This window comes from Mustela putorius, unplaced genomic scaffold (genome assembly GCF_011764305.1).
Source record: "Mustela putorius furo isolate JIRA1106 unplaced genomic scaffold, ASM1176430v1.1 tig00003845_pilon_pilon_pilon, whole genome shotgun sequence".
NCBI lineage: Eukaryota > Metazoa > Chordata > Mammalia > Carnivora > Mustelidae > Mustela > Mustela putorius.
Window position 1 is genome coordinate 52,231,394 of NW_025421998.1, and position 26,719 is coordinate 52,258,112.

At 35.5% G+C, this 26,719-nt stretch overlaps 1 protein-coding gene across 5 annotated transcripts in view; it reads left to right on the forward strand.

The window, feature by feature from the left end:
• Positions 1–26,719, forward strand: part of ITGB8 (integrin subunit beta 8) — an 82,424-nt gene that overhangs the window by 22,558 nt on the left and 33,147 nt on the right. For 3 of the 5 annotated variants that reach the window (XM_013051679.2, XM_013051678.2, XM_013051680.2), the window contains exons 3-6: positions 7,050–7,135; positions 23,342–23,588; positions 25,083–25,248; positions 25,839–25,997. In XM_013051679.2, coding sequence (XP_012907133.1) covers positions 7,060–7,135; positions 23,342–23,588; positions 25,083–25,248; positions 25,839–25,997 — 648 coding nt within the window. In that variant the 5' untranslated portion in view covers positions 7,050–7,059. Of the gene's footprint in view, positions 1–7,049; positions 7,136–12,992; positions 13,165–23,341; positions 23,589–25,082; positions 25,249–25,838; positions 25,998–26,719 lie in introns of all 5 variants that reach the window. The other 2 variants (XM_004743369.3, XM_013051677.2) reach the window with 1 other exon arrangement.

Here is a 26,719-nt window from a genome sequence, read left to right on the forward strand (position 1 = left end):
AGTCTTTCTTTCATTATCTTTCAAAACTCAGGTGAATTTTCCTCTTACATCAGAAACAGATCTGAGTGGGGCACCTGGCTAGATCTGTTGGTAGAGCACAGGACTCTTGAACTTGGGGTTGTAAGTTTGAGCCCCACACTGGGTTTGGAGATTACTTTTTTAAAGAAGAAAAAGAAAAAAGGATATAGTTCTGAAAGACAACCCAGAATGGAGGCAGCAACTCCATGGTACTGTGAGGGGCCAGGACCTCTTTACCTTTGCCAATCTTAGCATTGGCTTCCATGCTTAGCCCTATTCAGTGCTCAAGATGGCTGCTACTAAATTAGATATCCATTTATAGGGCTGGTGTGCCATCCCCAGTTGCTCTGAGTTCTAGCCGTTAATGGCTCACAGCTGCCACATTCTCAGAAAAATGGCCTCCAACAAAGGTAGCCACATTGCTGACCAATGTGTAGAGTTTAAGCCACCCCAACACCCAGCCTTCTGTGTGCTGCCCTCAGTCAATGACTGATGGGAGAGTATAAAAGCCAGACTTCCACTTTGCCGCAGAGTGAGACAACTTTGTGGTATCATTTGTACTCCCAAGTTCTGGGTAGATAATCAGGCAGGTTAAGACCAGAGTTTGACTGCAACAGTATCTTTGCGCCCTTTCTTTCTTGATCTTACCTTACTTCTCTTCTCAGTAGATTTGTTGCCAAATCTACTCAGAATCTCTATCTCAGGCTCTACTTTTGGAGAGCTAAGACTTTTTTTTTTTTTTTAACTTATAATGTCTTCATTTCCTCACCCTTTCTTCTGAGTCTCTACATAAATATTGAACATTATTGTACCACTGCCTTTTCCTCCAAATATACTTTAAGACTATCAAGCCTAATCATCAGAACAGCTAACAGAAAAGATAAAAAAGAAAGGACTCCAAGCAGTTTTTGGCCAAACATAAATATGGGTATATATTTTTTCAAGTGCAAGTAGTGGCAAAACTAGACAAAAAAATTTTTTTTCCCATAGAGATACTCATTTTCATTTCCATGGCCTGAATGCTTATTTGTTACAGGTTTGAAACAATATAAAGGGAAAGACAAAGGAAACAAAAATACTCTAGCTTGGGTGTTGCTGCTAGAGAGTAGTATTTTCTGTATGTATAATTTAGTAGCAAACCACAAATATTGAGGTGAATTTTTCAACTCATTGTATATAAGCACAGTTGAAATATGCACTTGTTGCATAAAAATTATTTTAGCTATTTTAATTCTTTTAATAATATCTGCTTCTTTGTTCATTTCAACAGTAACATTATGTTTCCAAAACCTAAATGCTAAGTAAAATAACAAATGCAAAACGTTAATAAAAAAATGTGGTTTTTTAATGTTTATTATGTTTATATGAAGTCCAAAGTGGTGGCAGGGGGGAACCAGAATAAAAAGGAAAATACAAATAGTTGTACTATTATTTCCTTGCTCCCTCTGTTTTTGCAATATGCCCTCAGTCACTAGCTTTCTCATAATACATCTCTAGCTCTTCAGAACTTCCCTACTCTGATCTACCTTTTCCAAAGAGCTTCCCATACTTCTACCTTTTCTCCCATGCCCCTTTACATAATCTATCTTAAAATTTAACTGACTTCGCTTTTGTTTCCTGTGCCTCATTTTCTTCCCTCTCTATAGATTTATAGGAGCCTTTAGAGAACTGCCCTCAATCAAAACTTGGAATAACTAGGTAACAGCAATTGATTAGAACACTAATCTATTGCTTCATTTTTATTGTTACATCAAACGATAGCATGGTAAATTTCTGTGCAAAAAAGAGCTTTCAGTAATCAGGTAATGTATTTTGAAGATATCTGTAACAATTACATGGTCACAACATACACATAGAATAAGGAATCTCCAGTTATACTCTAAAACTTATTCTGTCTGTGCTCAATTTGCCTGGTTTTGAATGCTATCAAAGTGAGTATGTATTCATTATAACAGTGTTCACTTCTATCTTTTTATTAAGAACATGGCTTTACATAATTATCCAAGTTTAATTTAATATGTATAGTATATGCAATTAAGGAAAAGATACTCTAAAAAAGTGCATTTCTCCATTTTTCACAAATCACTGTGTCTAGTCCTAACAGAATCCAGAACGATTGATTCTGAATATCAAGGACCACAATCTTTATCAGTTTTAATTGCTCCTTCTTCCAGATAACTTTGGGCATCCTTTAAATTTGAAATGTTGTAGTGTAGACTTCAGAGCAGAAAAACATTAGGAATGTTTCCAAGAATTTCACTTTCTCTGATCACTTGACTTGTGGAAAGATCCCAATCTAAATGTTGAATCCTACGGGCTATTAAGGGCCTTTTTTAGTTTTGTTTTTTTGTTTTTGGGGTTTTTTTGGTCCATTTTCTTTCACTTTTTCTATAGATTAAGCGTTCTCAAAATAATATGAATAAGTGATCATCTAAAACAAAGAATATTTAAATGACATCACAAATAAGCAGTTTCCTGATTTTTGTGTTACTTTATCCTGTTGATGATAGATATTTATTATACTTTATGACAGACTGTTATAAAGGTCATTTTACATGCGTCAGAAACATTTAATTCTGGGAAATAATCAGAAAAATATTCAGATTCAGTCAAGGTGCACTTTGAAAAATGGAAACAAAATGAAGGTGTTGTAAGATTTTCGGTAATCAATTATAGTCATGCCAGAACTGTATTTGTCACAGATTGAACTGATGTGTGTATATTTCAATAAATTGGCTTTTTAGAGTCATTTTTAAATAACCAAAATAAAAGTAGTAGCTTTTTATTTAATAGTTATCTTTATATATATTAGCTATATTTTTAAAACTTTGTGTTTATGATCCAAGGGACTTTCATTTTAAATACAACTAATCCTATTTACAACAAATTTAAAGACACATAACACCTCTCCCTTTTTTTGGAGCTAGATCTATATATATGATGTGTGTATATGTGTGTGTACATATACACATAAAAATTATTATAATATTAATTATAAATAAGTTACAGTAGTCCCTTTGCTAAGTGTCTGCCCTATCCTAACTACTATGCTTGGCATGCTTATGCTTGCTCTCATTTCAGCTAATATCAATATTTTGATATAGGTATAGTTATCCCTATGTTACCTTGGAAGAAATGGAACCTCAGCCCAAGAACACATTGCTATTAAGTAACAGCGCTGTGGAAATTTGGCACTTTATTTCCAGTAACCATTTAGCAATGCTACCTCATCATTTCTGTTACCTGCAGCTGTAACAGGAGTAAAAGTAAGAATCCCAGCCCATGCTCATAGATCAAGGAATAGAATTTTTCAGAATGTACACACTTATATAACATTAAATCCTTTACTAATTTGTCTTGGTAGCACATTTTTTAATGACATGGGATTTGTGAGGCAGTTAGAACTAAAGCAAATGAGAACAAAAGAGAGTTCTGAAGACATACAGTTTAAAATATGATTCTGTTTCCATTGTCTTTCCTAATTTCCATTAAGATCCACAAAAAAGTATCCTTGATAAACACACAATGCTAGAACATAAAGAATATAGTGCAATGCCATACCACTAAACAGCTGGACAAGTAGCTACCACTCACACAGAGTGGCACAAAGAAACACTTGGGCACTGCTTCTAATGCAGGGTCAGTGCTGAAGGCTGCTAGGAAAGCACCACAGGAAAGCAGCCTCCTATAATATTGCATCAGGGATGGGGCAGCCAATGAACAGAGTCAATCTAGAGGCTGATGACAAACTGCCCATGTCTGGTCTGTAAACCACATTCATGCACTAATTAATGTGTGTTCAATATAAAGATTTCTATTTACACAGGATGATCTGACAGAGGGACAGATACACACACACACACACACACACACACACATCCCTTTAGCACATATTAACTAATCGTCTCCATAGTAGCATGACCATTCAGTGTAGAGAACTGTTCTTATTGGTGTGATATGTGCACTTTAGGTATTTACTTAGTGTGTATTTAAAATTAAAAAGAAAAACCTTTAAGATTCTGCTTACCAAAGTGTATCTGGTTTGTCTTCTGTAAAGTCTAACCATGACACTCTCCAGCAGTAACATTTGACACTATTCCCATGGAGTTCAATTTATGGCCTTCCTCCAGTTCTGCAGAATCATAAGGTCTGCCTCCTCCATATCCATTTATGGGATCATTTTTCCTATAATTATGTAGACTGAGAAATGTCAACCCTGGAACCTGGGACATATTGACACAACCAAAATTTCTATCCCTCTTGGTCATCATTCTTAGGTGTCTGAAGTTTGAGAACAGAGGTTGGCAGTGGAACTTTTTAAAACAAATGGTCAGAAAGCAGGCTATAAAGAAAGATTTTTGCTTGTAAACTCGTTATTTACCACTCGTGTCTTGGAAGTAGGAGACTGACCTGACCTTGAATCTGGGTTAGCTTAGGACACAGTCAGACAACTATGAGAAACAAAGACCACAGTCATAGAAGCAGCAGCTTCCCTTCCAAGACAGTGCAATCTTAACTGCCAGTGCCAGTGTCCTACCTACGGAGTGAAAAAGTGAGTCAAGTCTGAACTGAAACAGACTTACTTCCTCGTTTCAGTCAGGTCAAGTTTAAGAGTTGGTAAAGGCCAAATTAGGTCTGCAAATGTGCTTGATTTCTTTCTGAAAACAAAACTAAAAATGTCATTCTCTCTTCTAAATATTTTAGAAATAAGCACCTTTTTATAGTTTGGCAGGCTAAGCCAGATAGAAGGATTTTAACTTATGAAGTCTTCATAGACAGGTGGCCATACTAGTAGTAAAAGCTGCCCAAAACAGTAGTTATTTTTTGTCCTTGGAAGTCTAGACCAGGTCTGGACAAATCAGTAAAGAAGTGTAGATCATGTTTATTAAAGTTGATATAAAACCAAGGACAAAGGCTGCAAGGGGACACAGAGAGAGAATAGAAAAGCCATTAAGAGTTAAGGAGAATTGGGGTAAATTGGAGGGGGAGACAAAGCATGAGAGACCGTGGACTCTGAGAAACAAACAGGGTTTTGGGGGAGGCGGAGGGAATGGGTGACCCTGGTGGTGGGTATTAAGGTGGGCACATAATGTATGGAGCAGTGGGGGTGGTGCATAAACAATGAATCTTGGAACACTGAAGAAATAAAATAAAAAAAAAATTTTTAAAGAGAAGAGTTAAGGAGGGATGGTTTGGGCTTAACTTGTTGGTTGTCTGAGGATATACAGAGAAGGGTGCTCACTACTACCCCAAGTAGTACCTTTCTGCTGTACTTACTCTCCTGCAGTTCCTCGTTCTCTCTTCCCACTGCCAACGCTCACCCCATGCTGCCTTTAGGTCACAGCTGTTTTAACTGTGTGAACATTGGAGTAAGTTGAAAGAGAACAACAAAAAAAAAAGAACTGATTGGATGGGGACAGCAAGAGATTTTGTGGCCTTGATCCCCTTTCAAACCACCATGTCTCTGTGTGATTGTACACACACACACACACACACACACACACACACACAGTCCTTTCATGCATCTTTCATTACATTTTTTGAAAGATAAATACAGATTAGAAGAAACGAAATGAAATGGCAAAGAGATATACTAGATCTCATGGCCTCTAGGGATCATCCTCAAAACATACCCTCTTCCCACACCCCTGCCCTTCCTTCTAGAACAAGAGAAAGATTTATGCGATCTAAAGAGAAACCAGAGTTCTGCCCTTCCTTCTAAAGCAGTGAAGTCACTGACTGTGTTCCCATAGTGCCTTGGTGATATCTCTCTTGTGCTTATCTTACTGTATTTTGTTGTTTGCTTATATAGTTATCTCCTCACCTGGACTGTGACCTACTTACAGCTAGAATGCTTGTTATTCACTGTATGCCTGTGAGTGAGATGAACAGAATGCTTCATTTCCAGTGTCCTTGTGATATTTCATAGTAGAGGATGGACTGTAGAAGTATGTGATTATTCTACTAAAAACTCATGATAAAATAATTTATGACTCATTCTTACAGCATTTTATGTGTTTAAGTTCATAACGATGAGTCTCTTCATAATGATATAAGTAGTTAGTGACTAGAGATAAAGGTAAGTAGTTTCCAGGCACAGTTATGTTACTAAAATGTTCAGCTAAGTGTGGGAATGTATGGGAAAGTGAACTGGTCATGATCTTAAAGTGATCTTAAATTGGGTAAACTAAAACAATTTATCCATTTTAACTACTTTATGTCTAAAATGTTGAACCACGCTATTATATTTGGTTCTGGTACCCATGAAGTCAAAATAATCAATAGTAAGACAATCAGAGTTCCTGAGTTGATTACTCTATATGTCATCATTTCTCAAGATATCAAGATCATTTTTCAAAAAGTTCATTCACTGTGACCCAACATGGATTTAAATGTTCAGATTGAGGTCTGTATATGACTATTTTTATAGTAAAAATTCTAGATCCAAAAATGCCTTATTAGTTCAGATAATATGAAATACAATGAAGCTTTAGCATACTAAAAAATGTGGAGTGTCTTTTACTCTTGTAGTAGAATTCAAGCCAAACCCCAAACCTAACTAATATCACATTTTCATCACCCTCCTTTGCCCCAGCCTTATAAAACCAAATAATAACTACTCAGGAAATATTATATCTGTTAATTACAATGCAGTTAACCTTACCTCATCCCAAATAAATTATATATATATATTTTTTTTAATTTTTTTTTATGATTTTATTTATTTATTTGACAGATAGAGATCACAAATAGGCAGAGAGGCAGCCAGAAAGAGAGGAGGAAACAGGCTCCCCGCTGAGCAGAGAGCCAGTTGCAGGGCTCAATCCCAGGACCCTGAGATCATGACCTGAGCCGAAGGCAGACGCTTTAACCCATTGAGCCACCCAGGCGCCCCAGAAATTATATGTTTTTTAATGTAGTGTACTCAAAACTATTGGTCAACTTGCTTCAGCTTTCAAAATGCATTTTGGTCTAGAATTGTATATACTTCCCAATATGAGAGTAACACCTCATTTTGTCCTCCATTACAGAAGACAATAGATGTGCATCTTCAAATGCAGTGTCCTGCACCAAGTGCCTCGCGCTGGGTCCGGAATGTGGATGGTGTGCTCAAGAGGTGCGCCATTTTCTTTCTTGTTTTCCTCTTTCTTTTCCTTCATTCCTTCCTTCCTCCTCCCTCCCTTCCTTCCTTCTTTCCTTGTCTCCCTTCCCTTCTTTTTTCTTGCCTTTTCTCTTTTTTGCTATTTTCTCTGTTCCTCATGGTTGACCTCTCTAGGCAGGATTTCATTGTCCTAGTATTTTATGCCTTGAAGGTGCATCAGGAAAAAGAAAGATACTGCTGAGCATCAGGAAAATTTTATTTGGTTTTATGCTTGGAAATATCTGGCTTAATATAAAGTATAACCTTTTCATTAGGAAAATTATAGTAATTTTGAAATGAAGTGCAAACCATTTTATGTTTTCCATCTGTTCTATAGAGAGAATTGGCAAACACAGAAAGTGACTTTTGATAGGTCAGTAGGCTTTGTGTGAAATTCTTGCTGCAGCTTGGGGCAATAGGTTATATATCCAAGTTGGATCATAGTCTTGTACATGCTTATTAAAGAAAAGCAAGTTAGTTTATTGGTCTCTTTCATTTGTTTTTACTTGAAATACTTAGAGATAAGTTATTTACTCCATTTCATAACAATGTCCATCAATTTGCCAGTTACTTATGAAAAATGGGATGTTCTTCCTTTGACCTGTGACCTTATTCATGCAATACTGTGTACATTTAAATTCTGTGGAATGAAGAATAATTCGAAGTTGTTTATTGTTCAAAATTAGTATTTTTATATTCTAATAAGAGAAACATACCCCAATAACAAACTTCTTAGTAAAAAAATTACAATGCATTCTTTCTTTCTTGGCTGTGAAATTGTTTTGTTAATTTTTTCTTTTGTTGATGACCTTTGGTCAGAACTATCTTATATAATAAGTTGTAATGAAGAAGCCATCTACTAATCTGGGAGTTCTTTTGTGAAATTATATAGGTAATTTTATGTTTGTTTACATAGCTCTTGTGAATTGGAACAAATAGATCTTTAATGGCCTTTTGCTTGACATGAAAAGAAATATCTAGCTTTTGCTTCCTGTGATTGTGTTCAAAAACTGCACCTACCATCATCTTTCCAACCTCTCCTGTTACTGCTTGCTCTATGTATCTCCCAAGAGGAAAAAGAAAGCTGAAAAGTAGCAAAGGATTATGGACATTACTTTCTTCTAAAGCAAGTCAGGAAAGAGGCAGGGGAGGAGTCCAGAAAATAGTGGCCATATCTGAAAGTAAGTGTTCCTCCTACTGACAAACCAAAGCCTTCTTGAATATACTCTAGGCTTTACCAGTAAGAAAATTTGAGATGTCACTCAAAACTAGGCAGTGCTTCACCAGAACTCATAGAATCAAGCAATGTCAGAGAGAGGACAATTCCAGAGTTTCTAGTTTCTATCCTATCACCTCTGATGAGACAAATGACCAGATAGAATTCACTCTATTCTCTGAGCCTCCCTTTCCTCATCTCTCTAACCGTGAGTTTGGCATTAACTTCTAGGTCTTCTTGTCAAGAATGTTCCATGGCTTGACATTTCCTGACCCTAGGCCAATATTCTATTTTAGATTTTTACTAAGGAAGATCCTTAGAGCCATGAAGCTTACATCAACTTGGTGTGCTGCTGAGAATTTTGGTCAGTATAGTTTAGAGGGACTCAGGTGGTTAAGACAGCCAGTTGTCAGCCAAATGTTAACATCCCAGGCATACATAATGCCAAGTTCCAGAGGGACTCCTTTATCTGATAACTGCTGCTGGCACAGAAAATCTGGAGAGGCACAGTTACAGATATAGCAAATGTCAGTCCTGCCACAAGGGAAAGGATTTTGAGTATTCAGAGAAACTGGTGGCCAAATGGAAGGAGGTAACCCAAGGGGAAATGGTGTGTGTGGCTGCCAAAGCAGAAGAGGCAAACCTGTGTCTGCTTTGGTCAAATGCTTCAGAAGAGGATCTCAGGAAACATTTGGAAATTTGTTGGCTGTTAATGTTGCAAAATAGCCTTCTAGGTAGTGCAGGTTTCCCCAAAGCTCAGCAGGACCCTCGGTGCAGCCCCCAGGCCCGCCAGTCCATAATGCAGCGGCTGGAGGACTACCTGATCGTGGGACACCCACCCTCTTTCCAAGGTCTCTGTGCTCCTGGGTCCCCAGAAAAAACCCGGACTAAGCGAGTGTGTGCAGTAAATATTTATAATCAACCAGAAAACAAACACAAGAAACACCATCATGGGATAGAATACAGATGGCAGGGGGAAAGAAGCATCTAATTCATGTATTTAAAAAGCAGGCTCTGAAATGAGATCACCTTGGATTCAAATTCCAAGGCCATCCATTTCTAACTGTATATTACTCTAACAACTCTGAACATCAGTTTTCCCTCAGAAATAATAATTGTACCTCTGACACATTGTAGTGAGGATTAAATGAAACAGTATGTGAGAAGCATTTGACCCAGGTATTGCTTAAGAAATGGGAGTTATTACTTAAAGAACTTAAGACTCCAGAGCAACTCATTCAGGTTTAGGAAACCAAAAGGACTGTGTTAAGAACACCACCTAAGGGTAAGGAACCAGTGTTAGGACTCAGCCACTAGCCACTTCATTAACAGAAGGAGCTGTCCACTCCCTGCAGGCTGACCTGACATCATCAAGAGGAAGAGTAGAATGGCTAATTTTGAAAGCTTACCCACCATTAGGCACATATGCAACTGATGCCTTTTATTTCTTAACCAATGAGAGTGGAAGGACAGGGAAAGAATAGGCATTTTTTCTCTGTTCATGATCAGAATAAATAAACAGTAACAAATTAAGCCTGGTTTGTACAATTTTCAAAAGTGGTAAGAAGTAAAACATCACTAGAAAATTTAGACAGGGTATATTCAATATGCCTACATTATTTTTTATAGCATGTTAATCTGCTATTCTGTACTTTTGGGTTTCTCTTTCTCTCCATGCTACATAAAAATAATTGGACAATAATTAGGATAGAAAGGACCTTACCATTATTACCTAGTTTAATGCCTCAACCTCCCTTTTAACAAAAACAAAATCTTGATGAATTTTGAAGAACTCTCTTTCTCTCCTGCCTGCTATGCCCGACATAGATTGTGATTACATAGCCAGAAGTTTAGAGGGCAGCCTTCAAACATAATTATACTGAAAGACAACACAAAGGGCATTCACTGTCAAAAGGAAGATGACAGAGTTCTTCATTTCTGTGCAGATTACCATGTTTGGAAATCATAAAGACTCAGAAATGAGAAGGAAAAAACTCTTCTTACTTTTCCCCAGATAATTATCTTGAATGGATGAAAGAAACAACTGATGAAAAGCCATCTGGGGTAACTTCAACCTGGGCTTTTCATGTACAAATAGGCTTGAGATGCACATAGTTGGAGTATGATTTTTGCTTGTGTATTTCTTGCAGAAAAAATAAAACATAAGAATTAGAAGAAATTAAAATGACACAAAACACCACAAATTAAAAGGGTGTGGTTTCAAATTCTTTTCTTTTATACAAAGTAGAAAGTAGGCCACAGTGGGTAGGGGCAGCATTCCATTCTTTATTTTGATGTCACGGTCTTTTCTTCCCTTCTCAAACCTAATTGTCAAATTGGCAGTGTTTTTCTAACTCAGTTTCTATAGTGGAGTAAAAACAGCTATTGCTGATTCAGACATTGCAAAATAATTGAGACTATTTTGCCTATTTCAGCAAAATGATTTGACAGTTAAAGGTCAAACAGCATAGTGTGATGTATAGTTCGAGTTGAATTAACCATATTCCCTTCTTTTCCATTTCTGTATACACAAATAACAAAATTCCTAGCTGAAAAGGAAAATCGGAATTATTTGTACTTTATTTCCTTCTTGATTTGAAGTCTTGAGGTTTTTTACATCTGTAAAACATGTGTGGCCCCTTCTCTGTGGCCCGTCATTTGAGGCAAGAGGGAGCATTGAGGTTCTAAGCCTCATGCACACTCAAGTTTCCTCAGGCTCCAAGAAAGGAGGGATCCCCCCATCTAGCCTGGAGCTTTCTAAAGGGAAGTGATACTGTTGATAGCAGTCCATGCTACCTTTCTTTGAGGAATTCCAAACTTTTTATAAACTAAATCGTATACTGAGTAACTCTGAGTTTTATCAATAGATGAATAAATTTGGATACAATAAATTAAGGATTTGGACTTTTTAAACTTCAGGCTAAAAATCTAGGTGTCAATAGCACAGTAAATTGAATTTTTCTGTTCCCATGAAGTGGTTTACCAAATGACAGCTGGACATCTTAATTGTAAAGGATATATCCACTTTTATCTTTCAATTATTTTTATATCTTAAAGTGTGTTTCACACTCTAATTCAGAATCAGTACTATAAGGGGCCACACAGTAAAAAAATTTGTTTTGTGGGTCACATACTGTCTCTCTTGCATGTTCTTCTTTTTTATTGCTTTATAGCATTTTTTAAATGTAGGACGCATTTTCTGGCACTCAATCAATATAAAACAGGCCACGGATTGTTGTATTTGTCCCATAGTCCCTAGTTTTCCAAACCTGCTCTAAATTAAGAGAGGAATTAAGTTAAAATCCTTGTATGAGTGTTTTTATATTGCCTACCACCATCCCATCTAATACTCACCACTGCAGCGAATGCTCCTATTCATAATTAGTGATCTAATATTCAACTAATATTGAACTTGATATAATCTCCTTCTTCCATAACCTTATGAAATTCTGTGCTTTCCCTAAGTTTCACGCCCATAAAAATTACATTTACTTGCTTAATGGCTGAATTCACCAAGGGTCTGTTAACTCTTTGATGACAGGGAGAGAGTCTATCTTATTCTATTCTGTATCCTTAGCACCTAACAAACTACAGTAAGTATTCAATCTGTATTCTTCGACTGAATGATTAGTTGGAAACCCAATTCCCTGAATCAGCTGAACTAAAGGAGGAAAGACTGAATACCAGATCAGAATAACCACTGCCAGGAAGATCACTAAGCAAATACCCAGCTAATGTGTAAACAAATATTTCAAATAATTCAGGCCAACATTCTATATAAAAAAACATATTTTTATACTTTTTGAAACATTTCCTGTCCTTAGGGGAAAACCTGAATGGTTACATGAAAAATAAAAATGTCAAATTTTTCTCAGTCATGATAAATTGAATTTTAAGCTTGCTCCACTAATTCCAAGTTTATTATACAGCTATTGAATGACAACCAACCAATCCCGAATGGTAATAAAAGTTCTAGATTCAGTTACAAAATCAGGAGAATCTTAGCTGCAACCTTGTATCTCTCAGCCTCATTATAAACATCTTCCTTGGTTTATTAAATTATTTCCAGGCTATTATGTGTCTAAGAAGTTGGGGGATTTTATGGTCTAAGGAATACATATTTCCAATTCATTTCTTAAAATTTTAGGATCTTATTAGGAATGTGAGTCCTGAGGGCTTGTTATATATTCCAAATATAATAGTATTTAATAAACGTTATCAGCTGGATTCTTTGAGAACTGAAATTTACATTTGGAATGACTGAATGGCCTATTTTGAATAAAATTTTTTGAAGCAGTCTTTCCCACATAAAATATTTAGAAAGAATTAAGTTGGTATAATTTTACAGTGATCAGTTAACAATATTTAAAGTCCTTGGTTTAAATCTCCTCTTTAATATTCATTTTCTTCTTTTTAAATAGAGTTTAGGAATTAAAGCTTTATTTAAGAGAAATTTACTAGTTTTCTTATTGGAAACATGCAGCTATTTTGAATAGTTGCATAATCTATGCAGTATTAGAAGATGGCTTCTTTTCAATATTTGCTGTGTGGTTTTCTTTGATTGTAACTGAGATAGTATGCACTAAAAACGTCAGTGATTTTCCTTTTCTTAAACAGGATTTCATTTCGGGTGGATCAAGGAGTGAGCGTTGTGATATTATTTCCAATTTAATAAGCAAAGGCTGCTCAATTGATTCAATAGAATACCCATCTGTGCATGTAATACCAAGTGAAAATGAAATTAATACCCAGGTGACACCAGGAGAAGTGTTGATCCAGCTGCGGCCAGGTTTGGTGATTTTCAAATAAATCTACGATGGTTCTGACTTGAAATTACATTTAGCTTTATTTGCTCACATTTAATATTTTGTGGAAGGCAGTATTGTTATAATAGAAATAACAGTGGGCTCAGAATAAAGAAATCAGAATTTTGCTCTTTTTTGTGCCTATAGCTAGCTATCTGTGTGGCCTCGGACACTCTGCAAACCTGACCACATTATATTATAATTACATGTTTCCAGACTTGATCAAATTGTAATGTAATTGTGTTCCTATTCCATTGCCAGCTCTGAAAGAAAGAGAGCATGTTTTATTCCACTGTTTCTCCAAAGCCTCACAGAGTGCTGGCTTGTAGTAAGCACTCCATAAGTATTTGTTGACTTGATTAGTTGATTAATTAATTAGTAAGAGATGTAAATTAAGCTAAGCCCCTAGAGCCTGTGTGATAAACTTTTAAACAGAAAACTACAATTCATAATTATCATAATTAACTTGAGCTGCTTTGTGATGGCCCCTGAGATTAACACATCTTTCTCCTCCTATACTTCTCTTGTAGTTGCCATTTTATCACATTGTATTCCACAGTTTGACACAAGTAGTAGGCCACTGGAAATTATTCATTTTCCTCTGGTGCTAGAGAATTTCAGTGTACAAACTACACATGGCAAGATAATTTCAGGTACACAGGTATGCATCAGTCAATTAGATGCACTTAGTTTTAAGCCATATGCAATTGCCTTCAAGTCTGCCATTATTTCATTCTGGGTGGTCTTGTCCTGTCATTAAATTTTTAAATAACCATTATTGACACGTGACTTCCCTATTCCAAAACTGAGCTATTTCTTACAGATTCTTAGGTTACCAGAAAAACAAATTATATTTCTTTCTTGGCTCTAGACATATTCCCAGCTTCCAATTAAAACTATGTTCTTCACCATATAAAGCAGCCTGATGTGGACACATATAAGAAACTGTTGGAAAGGGATACACAAAAATGAAAGAAATTAGATTGGTAAGATTATGCCATTCACTACCTTCTATTGCTACCATTACAATATACTGTGCAACAGGTGGCTTAAACAACAGAAATTTATTTTCTCACAGCTAGAAAGTTTAAGATCAAGATCCTGGCTGATCTGGTGCCTAGAGAGGGAGAGAGAGATACATTCAAGAGAGGGAGACAGAGAATGAGCTCTGTGGTATCTCTTCCCAAAAGGGCACTAATCTCATCATGAGGGCCCCACCCTCCTGACCTCATCTAAACCTAATTATTCCCCATTGGCCCCATCTTCGAACACTTTCACATTATGGGTTAGGGCGTCAACACACAAATTTGGAGGGAACACAATTTAGTCCACAGCACTTGATCTATAAAAATATTTTCAAAAGCCATGGAATATTTTTAGATATTAATCATATTTTATTTTTTTTATTTTTATTTTTTTATTTATTTGACAGAGAGAGATCACAAGTAGGCAGAGAGGCAGGCAGAGAGAGAGAAGAGGAAGCAGGCTCCCTGCTGAGCAGAGAGCCCTATGCGGGACTCGATCCCAGGACCCTGAGATCATGACCTGAGCCGAAGGCAGCGGCTTAACCCACTGAGCCACCCAGGCGCCCTGATATTAGTCATATTTTAAATAAGAAAACTTAATCCCCAAAAGTGAAACTTTTTATAGGTCAATATCACTGTATACTATGCAATAACTTTTGAAATCAATATAAGAGGATAAATAAATATTAAATAATGAACTAAGAAAAGCTTTTCCTAAATAAAGTCTGTCTCCAAGAATAAAACAAAACTATAGTCATAGACTATTTAATAATAACAATAAGAACAACACACATCAAAATAAATGGGATGTGATTAAGTTTCCTCCCAGGAAAACTAAAAGCTTTAAATGCTTTTTATTATTAAAGAGGAATGCAAAAAATTAACTAAGCATCCAAATTAAGATATAGGAGCAACAAAAACAGAATAGCCATAAGGAAAAAAAGAGAAAGGAATTCATAAGTTATGAAAAAAATTAATGAAATGTAAAATAGAAATTAAAAGGTAAAATTAATGTATAATTCCAAGAGTTGGTTCTTTGCAAAGTCTAATAAAAACAGATAAATTGTTGTCAAAGCTAATTAAGAAAAGAGTAAAAAAGTAAATAACCCAGTTATATAGATTATAACCAAAGAAACAAATATTAAAGAAAAAGAGACTATGAAAATATTAGGTATAAAAATCTATGGTAAAATGCATAAATGTTGATAATATACATTATTTTAAGGAAAATATATATGACTAATATTGCTCAAGAAGTGGGGGATATCTAAGAAACCTAATAAAAATAAAAGATACTAAGAGCATTATAAAAGAAAAACCCACATTGTGTACTTAATGTTTTCTTAGGAAGAAATGATTTCATGTTCACCCAAACATTAAGAAATGCATTATCCCTAGGCTGCATAAACTCTCCCATTATTTTTAGAGAAGGCCTAGAAGCTACCCAATCTCTACAAAGTTTGCATAACCCTAGTATCAAATCCTTAACATTTCAGGAAACCACCTTAAATCATATGTGATAAGAAAAATAATGCCAAAAGGAAAAAATATATATTGTTATTTCAACAGATGCTGAAAAAATCATACAGTAAAATTTAATGTTCACTCTGCCAAAACCAAAATTGAAGAACAGTTCTTTAATATGTATTAAAATTATTCTGGAAGTTTTATATAAAAGCAATTAGGTTTAAAAAACAAATACAAGTTATAAACATTTTGAAAAGATAAAGCAAAATTATCATTATATGTCTCTGGTAAATCCAAGCAAATCAACTAAAATTAACTTTTAAAATTTAAAATAAAAAACAAGGGACTCTTGATCTCAGGGTCACGAATTTGAGTCCCACAATGGGCTTAGAGCTTACTTAAAAAAAATAATAATAATAAATTCCTCAGCCATCATCATAAACAAGGAATACATGTTTTTAAAAATAAATAAATAAGGCAGGTTGTTTTTTATAAAGTATTCAAATCAGTGAATTTCCTATGTGATATTAAATATAATGAAAAAGGGGATCAATTCACAGCAACAACCTAAAATATAAACTATCCAGAGACAAAGTTTTTAAAAAAATTCATAAGATCCATTGTGTAACCTCAAAGAAGATATGTAAAAGTGCAGAAAAATTTTATGTTCCTGATTAGGAAGGCAATATTATAACAGTGACAGTTTTCTATAAACGAACTCTATAACTGTATCAGAATCCAAGTGAATAAGTAAATTTAAGTCAATCCCAATCCAATCTGAAATTTTTAAAAATCTTCAATATTTGTTATGCATGTATCTTTGTATAATATAAATAAATATAATATATATTTTTATATTTACATAATAAATATATAAATATTAAAAATAAAATACATCTATACAAATTTATTTAGATTTTTAATGTTATTACCAGGTTATTCACAAGAAAAATGGATGTCCGATTAAGGCTTTCATGACTCACCCTTGTCTTGTCTTCTCTGCTCTGTTACTTGTTTCTTTTGCCCTTTTTCCTAGTACTAGGAAGATTCCTAAGCTTATTAACCATCTTAGTTCTCTTTTTTGTGGATGATATGCCTCTCCACACAAATCTTCCTATTTTTCTAACTAAACATTACTTTTTTTAAAAAAAGATTTTATTTATTTATTTGACAGAGAGACACACAGCACAAGCAGGGGGATTAGCAGGCAGAGGGAGAGGGAGAAGCAGGTTTTCTAAAGAATCAGCAGACAGCCCCACCTAGTTCAATCTCAGGACCCTGAGACCATGACCTTGGCTGAAAGCAGCTCCTTAACCAAATGAGCCACCCGGGTGCCTCTAAACATTACTTTTCAGTAGCTTATACACGAGGCTTATGGTATATTGTGTTTCTAATAAATGTAACTATATCCTTTCAAAATGTCTTGCTCTTTTTCTTTGTTTGTTGTTGTTTTGTCTTGCTCTTTTTTAAACACTTAGGATTTGAGACAAGGGTGCATTTTTTTTGGGGGGGTGTGTTACATTTAAATTTATATACTTAGTTTGTTCATTTTTGTAGATATAATGGCGGTTGAATCTTTCTGAGACTAAAAATTAACATTTCAAAACTTGAGTAACTGTTTCAGTGCTATAGGTAAGCAATGACAGTCATGGTAATGAGGCAGGAGAAAAGTGGAAGGACATGAGGGATAATGGGAGGTAGCATCTCCAGGGGTTGGTGATTGATGAGCACAGGGACACTTGGGCTGTGGCTCAGGCAACAAAGGAAGAGTGCTGGCTGCCATCTGTAGAAGGCATAGTACTGAATTCAAACTGAGACATTTTAAATTGAGTTGGTGACTTATTTACTATATATGAGGCTGCAGTTCAGCAGGAGATACAGGTTGGATAAAGATGTGGGAGACTTCGGGGCGCCTGGGTGGCTCAGTGAGTTAAAGCCTCTGCCTTCGGCTCAGGTCATGATCTCAGTGTCCTGGGATGGAGTCCCGCATCGGGCTCTCTGCTCAGTAGAGAGCCTGCTTCCCCCTCTCTCTCTGCCTGCCTCTCTGCCTAGTTGTGATCTCTGTCTGTCAAATAAATAAATAAAATCTTAACAACAACAAAAAAAAAGATGTGGGAGACTTCAACATAAGGTAGTAAATGATGTTAAGTGAAAGCAGAATGGGGGGTGGGAAAGTGTAAAGAGAAATGCTTAATATCTATATCAGTCATTATGGGGTTTGATTTTTTTCATTTTTCCACTACTATTTAAATTTCTGTATGCAAATCAGTGAATTATATAATGTGTTTAAGTCATCTCTCCAATGTAGCCATGACAGAACTATATTTTACAATATGCATCTATAACTAATGCTTGTTAAATTATATTTAATAAGATCATCTAAAAACCACATGTGGCATCAAAGATGTGCCAGCTTTGAGGCATAATATATAAAGCTACATTGTACCAATTCCAGATATACAGAACCACTGCTCCTTATAATATAAAAGTCCTTTCTACCACGACACATACAATGCATACCTAAGTATAAAATGCATTTATTGGGCGCCTGGGTGGCTCAGTGGGTTAAAGCCTCTGCCTTCGGCTCAGGTCATGATCCCAGGGTCCTGGGATCGAGCCCCACATCGAGCTTTCTGCTCCACGGGGAGCCTGCTTCCTCCTCTCTCTCTCTCTCTCTCTGCCTGCTTCTCTGCCTACTTGTGATCTCTGTCTGTCAAATAAATAAATAAGATCTTTTAAAAAATGCATTTATTCTCCAATATTGATTTAGACTTGATTTATTTATAATTATTTATTCTTATAAAAATTCATGAAAAATTTTTTCATGGATACTGATTAATTGTTTTAAAGAATGTTAGTAGGACTTTATTATATATATTATATATATATTTATTTATTTATTAAAAGATTTTATTGGGGCGCCTGGGTGGCTCAGTGGGTTAAGCCCCTGCCTTCGGCTCAGGTCATGATCTTGGGGTCCTGGGATCAAGTCCCACATCGGGCTCTTTGCTCAGCAGGAAGCCTGCTTCCCTCTCTCTCTCTGCCTGCCTCTCCATCTACTTGTGATTTCTCTCTGTCAAATAAATAAATAAAGTCTTAAAAAAATTATATGATTTGCATTAAAAAAAGATTTTATTTATTTATTTATTTATTTGACAGACAGAAATCACAACTAGGCAGAGAGGCAGTCACAGAGAGAGGGGGAGGCAGGCTCCCTGCTGAACAGAGAGCCCGATGCGGGGCTCGATCCCAGGATCATGACCTGAGCCGAAGGCAGAGGCTTTAACCCACTGAGCCACCCAAGCGCCCCTATTTTAAATATTTAAAATGAAATTTAAAAGTGATATTTTCTTTCACTTTTTACTTCTTAAACTATATATTTTTTTCTTATTTTTACCTACCAATCTGGAAAAATAAAAGAAAAAGGTATTGATCCTACTTGATATTCCATAAGAACATTGAAATGAAATATTTAGGAATATAGGAGAGAAAAAGGAATTCTCCAATTCTGCTTCAGAAGTAATACAATGTAAATGATAAGTATTAGTGTAATTTATACTTCACCAATTTAAGAAAATATTTCAAACTCAATTCACTTTAATACTGTAACAAAAGAATGCCCTTTAATTTAGTGTAGCTTAACTTGAAATGTAAAATTTTTCAGGTATTCTTCTTAAATTCAAATTTTTTAAAAAACCAGAAAAATACAGAAATCACACATTGTTTCCCCTCCACCCCTGGTACATATCACTCAATTTATCCTCATTTTTTCCCAGAAATTCAGAAATGTGATGGAGTCTGTGCCTTGATGTTTCAAACCCATCTCATTCTGGGGACTTCTCCCTCCCTGACCCAAATATAATGAACAGAATTTGGTTGTTCTTTCTTCCTGATAGTTTTCCACATTTTCTTTCGGTTTTTCAGTTTCATCTTATGCAGAACATTTTTAGTTATCTTTTCTTAACGTCCAGTCATGGTTGTAGCCAAGTCTTCAGAGATGTTCACACCATTATTTGAGTGATTTTAAGCTCATTCTAACTACTTTCAATTCTTTGGGCTATTCAGACCAATACTGGCAAAAGCTCTAAGTAGGTCTCTGCTTTCCTCCAAGTCCTCTTTCTTATTCTATGTCACAGACCTACTTTTTGCCTTTGAAGCTGATCGATAGAAACAAGGATCTGAGCCTTTAAAAATCTCAAAAGGTTTAAGAATGAAGCTTTCTTGGAGATAATGTAAGTAGTGGCATAAACCTTTGGGGGCCAGATGATATTCTTCCCTCTCAGAGAAACTAAGTTTTTTCCTACTCTGAAGGAAAGAAGTAGTAGATAATGAGCTTCTCACTAAGGTTAAAATATGAGGACCTTTTGAAATGATGTATCAAAATGTGCTTCAAATGTAGTTTAGTTAAACACATTTATTAGTGGTTAGGCCTGAACTAAACCCAGAAACTTCAGAGATGAATGAAGTTTCTATGCTAATGAGGCTAATAGTGATAATTACTAACACATATATATTTACTGTGTACTAAATACTGAAGTAAGTATTTTAAATAGATGCTAAAAGAATTTGCTCTCAGAATAGTGTTTATGACACTGCTGTCTACATTGATAATCTCACCAATATTAAGTCTTATTTGTACATGTGTTTCTTTCTCATCTAAAATATTCAAAATCTCTTAATGTCATCCACATTTTGAGCCCTGTGTTGGTGACACCCCAGAATGAACTGAATGGAGATTTTATCTGGGGACACAGTATCCATGTTCCCATCAAAAGATATTTCTACTGCCTCCAAGAAGGTTTCTTCGTTATATAAAATGAAACCATCAAGAGCCAGCTTGAAAGCATATGGGGAGTGTCTCAAGCTCATAGGCAAAACATGGGGTTTGGGATCAGCTTGTCTAGGGCTGCCTAAATAACTTTAAGCCATTGAGCTGATGGCTTAAAGTTAGAACTTTATGGGAACCTCAAATGCCATGCAGTTTATTATTTTTTAAAAGATTTATTTATTTTAGAGGGGGGAGGGACCATGGGAGAAGGGAGATAATCTCAAGCAGACTCCCACTGAGTGTGGAGCTGAACTCAGGGTTCCATCTCAGAAACCTGAGGTCACTACCTGAGCCGAAATCAAGAGTCAGTTGCTCAACTGACTTCACCACCTAGGCTCTTCAAATGCCTTGCAGTTTAGAAGTGATAATTATCATTTTCTCTGGAAATGATTAAAGGGCCTATGTATACAAAGAGTCTCTCCCCCTTTATTAAAATTTTGTCTTACTGAGGCCTCAGCCCATGCTGAAGTCTTCAAGTGACCCAGGTACATATCTGAGATCAGCATTTATATGATTTAAAATCAAGCTACAGCAGCCTAAATCCTCCAACCCTGATCATTTGGCAAGCTTCCTTACAGCCATCTTCTTTGCTGAGGCCAGTGAGACTAGGATTTTCTTGCAAGGCTAAGAGTAACTGGTATGTGCTGAGGGCCCTTGTAGGGCTACCATTTGGTTGGATCTCTCTTGAGTATTTTAGTCCTCTAAGTACTGTGCTTTTGCAGTTTCTATTGGCTAAGATAACCACAACTTTATAACAACCTGGACAATACACTATCTAGTTTATTTTTCAGTAACTCCATGAACACACACAGCCATTCTTCTTTAGACACCATAAACTGTAATGATCACCAAGATGAAAACACAATCTGGCCGGTGCCTTAGGTCTTCAGCCTTATACCCCAGTCAAGAGTTAAAAAAACAACTACACAGTTTGTAGAAGAAGAAGGAGGAGGAGGAGGAGGAGGATGGGGAGGAGGAGGAGGAGGAGAAAGAAGAGGAGGAGGAGGAGGAAGAAGAGGAGGAGAAGGAGAAGAAGCAGCTGACCCACACATTAAACCACATGAACCACATTCCCCATTTATGCTCCATTTCTATTTCTTATCAATCTGGCTCTTTCTAGATACTGACAGTCTCCTGGATTGGACTTTTCCACCCAAACTCAAGACACTTCCAAAGGGACAGGCCTTTTTACCAGACACTGGAAAAGCAGAGATGAATATATGCTCTTTGGACGCAACCCATCTCATAAAAGAAGGAGTGAGAGAGTGGGCTGGGTGGCTTTCACATCTCCCAGTTTCTCCTCCCAAACTCTTGGGCCAAAAACTAAGAGTGTTGCAGTAAAGGGGTTTTCAGCACATACAGGCAAATTAGGAATGAGTAATTTTCCCCATAATTGTTATTACATACCAGAAAAAAACTTACTTTGAATACATTCTGTAACTGGTTTAAAAACATCTGATTTGTAAAACAATTTGAAAGAAAATATTGCTACTTTTGAGCATATTAAGACTAAAAATAGGATTTGATAAATTAGGGGATTCTTCTGATAAGTAAATCAGACTCTCAATTGTATATACAAATTGGTGCTCATTAAAAAAATTGTTCCACTCAAATTACTCTCTACTGACAAATAATGACTTAAAAAGCATATACTTTATTGTTTAAAAAAGTAAAATTCACAAACTGCTCATATTTAAAGAGATGACTTTTTTACATGTACTTACAGGCTTCTAATTATGGAATTAATAAGTCATGGGAATAAAAGGCATAGCATAAGGAATGTAGTCACTGTAATAGCTATGTAATAGTACAGATGGTAGTTACACCATCTGTTATACACAGCATAATGTATAAATTTGACAAACCACTAAGTTTTACACCTGAAACTAATGTAATATTTTGTGTCAGTTAGACTCACATAAAATCAATCAACAAATTAGAAGAAATTATAAAAATATTAAATACAGAATTACCAACTCCACAGAGGGCCTTTATACAGTGATACCGGTCCCTGTATCAAATGATAATGGACAGGGAAATAAATAAAATGGTATGGTACACATTTGTTGGGAAGCTTTCACATTTCTCCTCATGGTGGCCCTCTCTTCTTGTCTAGTTCCTTTGCTTCCGTGATCCCTCTTCAACATCCGTTTATCAAGCACCCACCATGTGTTCGACAGTCACTGTTCCCTACATTGCCCAGGTCCCCAAGCATGGCAGTACTGGGTACAATTCTTTAGACCACTGTCTCTCATTCCTTCTCAGGACTAGCTGTTGGGAAGGATCTCATCATATAATTCATAATGAGGTACTACTTATTTAAGATAGGTTAACCTCATACTTAGTACCAGAGTTTTCACATCATATATGTAAATATGCCTTAACCCAAAAGGATGAATTTGCACCTTTATCCAATAAGAGGTAACTTTTCTTAGGATGCCTTTCTACTTTTCTTCAAACCAAAACAGCCACCTACACTTGAGATAGAACGCTGCTTGCTGTATTGTGCTGTGCTTTCCTAGATACTAAGGGAAGTATGGGTTCATATGGTGATAAATACATTATCTATTACATTTACAATGAGTTAGTCCATTTGTTATTATCACTAGCTGCACCACAGAATTGTGAGAAATACATTGTAGATGTGGGAAACTAATAAATTGGTGTGATTCATATGGTTTTCAAATTGCCTTAAAATTATTCCATGATATTCCTAACATCATTCATTATGCACAAATCTGTGCTAGTTGTTCTGTATATAAAATGTGACTGATTTATTGAGAGCTTATCCTGAGATGTTTAAAATGAATACTACATAATGTCTGTCTTTCTTTGAACCAGAAGCTGAAGCTAATTTTATGCTGAAAATTCATCCTCTGAAGAAATACCCTGTGGACCTTTATTATCTGGTTGATGTCTCAGCATCAATGCATAATAATATTGAAAAATTAAATTCTGTTGGAAATGATTTATCTAGAAAAATGGCATACTTTTCCCGTGACTTCCGCCTTGGATTTGGCTCCTATGTTGATAAAACAGTTTCACCATACATTAGCATTCACCCAGAAAGGATTCATAATCAATGCAGGTATCTAGGGTTTGATGTGGACTTCATAATATCAAATTAATTTTTTTCTTATAAAATCTCTCTTTGTTTTTATATAAAGGACTCACTAAATTTTATATTTTTGTTTTATTAAGTGGGAAATTAAAATATTTGTAGAGGAGGTATGTTCCTATCTCAAAACTTAGGACATCATGTGTAGCTTGGACTTTTGATTTTGTTTTTTCAAATATCACTCAGTTTCATCACAAAAAACCCACAAGTAATATTAGTGATTTTGGATAAACTCCCAATGTCCAGGCCACCATGCATATAAATACCTGTTTGAGAATTCTGTATGTGTCCTTTCTGATAGCTCCAAATTTGTTAAATTGAGGTTTGTCAAATATAAAGTACTTACCTTGCCAGTAATGCAACTACCTTTCCATTATTATATCGTGACTATGTTTGTAATTATGTTGCCTGAGAGGTGACTTCAAAGAAAGTTCAGCTAGGACATTGAGGGTAGTTGGAAAGAGAGGAATTTGTCTGTTTTCTGGAAAGAGCCCTTTTTCTTAGCATTTTGAAAGTCTCATTCTAAAGAGCACATGCTGCCCTATGAAACAAGGGCGGACTTTAAAAATACAAGTTTGTCAGACAGTATCTTATTTAGCCTGTTGAATTCTCAGAGAGAAATGTGTTCAGTTCTTCCTTAATATAACATATCATTTTAACATCTTCTTTCCTACTTTCATAAATTCCCCAGGTCACTTTAGAGTACACACGCTCATCTACCAGAATAGCTCTGCTAACTGTTGGAATGAATGCGTCTCCTCATGGAGCTTCATGTTCCTTCTCCCTAAATGTGCATGTGCCTGGGGAATGATTCTCACCTCTTGGGACATCATGGGATTCTCAAAATAATTTTAGTAAACTGTTCATCAATAATTTCACACGACACAATGTTTTAAAAATTAGCACAATATTTTAAAATATCAAACAATAGTATAATATTTCCACTTAATTCCTAAAAACAGTTCCCCCAAAATGTTTTTCTGCTGCACCATGGTCAAATATGATAGGAAATGACTGCAAATTCTTAAAAATTAACCATGTATATTAGCATAATAAAAGCTCTTTAGGTGTCCTATATTAAACGTGCTTAATCTTCCTTAGTTTTTGGACACCAAACCATTATATTCCTATTTCCTACTTGCAAAGAAATATCTAATATTGAACTTTTTCCTGATTTTATTAAGTACAGGTTTTCTCTAATAGAATTACCTTGGCAAAAAATATATATTTTATATTTATATAAGCATAAATACTTAATATATATACTATTTATAAAATATACAAATATATCTTTATATTTTATATATTTATACTTTATATGTTTATATGTTTCTCTTTCTGTCTCATATATATATATATATTCCTTTCTTACAGCAAACCACATAATTTTACTGTGAACAGTATTTTGAATCTTTGAATGAAGCATAGCAAAATAGAATTTGCCTTTCTTCTTTTCCCATATAGTGACTACAATTTAGACTGTATGCCTCCTCATGGATACATCCATGTGCTATCTTTGACAGAGAACATTACTGAGTTTGAAAAAGCGGTTCACAGACAAAAGATCTCTGGAAATATAGATACACCTGAAGGAGGTTTTGATGCCATGCTTCAGGCAGCTGTCTGTGAGGTAAATAGTTTCACATTACCAAGCTTTTGCTCAGATGCAAAATTCTCCAGAATTTAAGATTTTATTTTCTCTTTGACCTATAGAGTGAAAACATAATACAGAAGAATACAGTCTTCTAATGCTTATTCCTCACCAATGTTATTCATTTTGGTATGTGTTCAGGACAGAGGGGCTTAAATGAAAGAGGGTTATAAATAGAAAAATATAGAAGGGAAAGAATAACTTATGTGCTTGGAAAATCCTTTCCAAAAGAACTGTCTTTTCACTCACCACTTTCCAAGGAAGAGCCTGAAACAGACATTTTCCTACTCACATTGTGTTAGGTGCTCTGCAGTTCATAAACCTGGCTTGTTCTTCCTCTGAGGGAACCCCAGAAATCTCCAGCTGGGAGTTGGTACAGTCAAATGGCTGTGGTAAAATAGAGAATATACAAATAAAGTCAATACTATTTAGGAAACAGCATAGTATTTATGCACTTCATTCCAGCCTGACTTAATGTTTGTTAAACTCGAACTTAGTGTTTCTTGAGATAAAGACCACAATAGAGATCTATGTGATTGTACAAGATCTAATTACATGTTTATTTTAAGAGTCATATTGGATGGCGAAAAGAAGCTAAAAGATTGCTGCTGGTGATGACAGATCAGACATCTCATCTTGCTCTTGATAGCAAATTGGCAGGCATAGTGGTGCCAAATGACGGAAACTGCCATCTGAAAAACAACATCTACGTCAGATCAACAAGCATGGTAATGTAGCAAAAGCTTCTTAGTAGTTATGAATCTTCTGGCTCAAGTATAAGTTTAAATTGGCAATTCAGCTGTTTTTGTACAAAGGAATTACCTAAACAAGCATGATACAGAGTCAGGATAAACCATGAGAGAGAAGTTATGGAAGAATGCCATCTATAAATGCTGATTGATAGAATATAAGGCTAAAACACTCTAACAACATCTAGTAGCTAATTCTCTGATATGCTAAAATGCACTGTATAATATCTGAAAATAAAAGTGATAGAAGAGCTTACTTTTTATGCAAGTGAAGAACTTTAAAAGGAAACACACACAAGCATACACACACATACACTTGTTCTGCAGTGTTGGTATATAAAATCATATTAAGGATTGGTAAGAAAAGGATATTTGGCCTGAAGAATCCTCACAATATAATAGGTAGAACTCAATAGAGACTAAGGAGAAAAAAAAAAGTAAAAAAAAGGCCAACTTCCAATATTCCGGAAGCTTATCTATATTTAGGGTCTCTTTTTTAAAAATTAGTGGATATCTGAAGCTTATCTATACTTAGGGTCTCTTTTTTAAAAATTAGTGGATATCTGGATTGATTCCTGAGGGTTAGTTTCAGCTCTGAATCATACACTTAATACAATCACCTGGAACCACATCTTTCCCAGCATTAGTTATTGTTCTACATGTGGAAAGTCAACTGTATGATGCATGATTTATTTCTGATA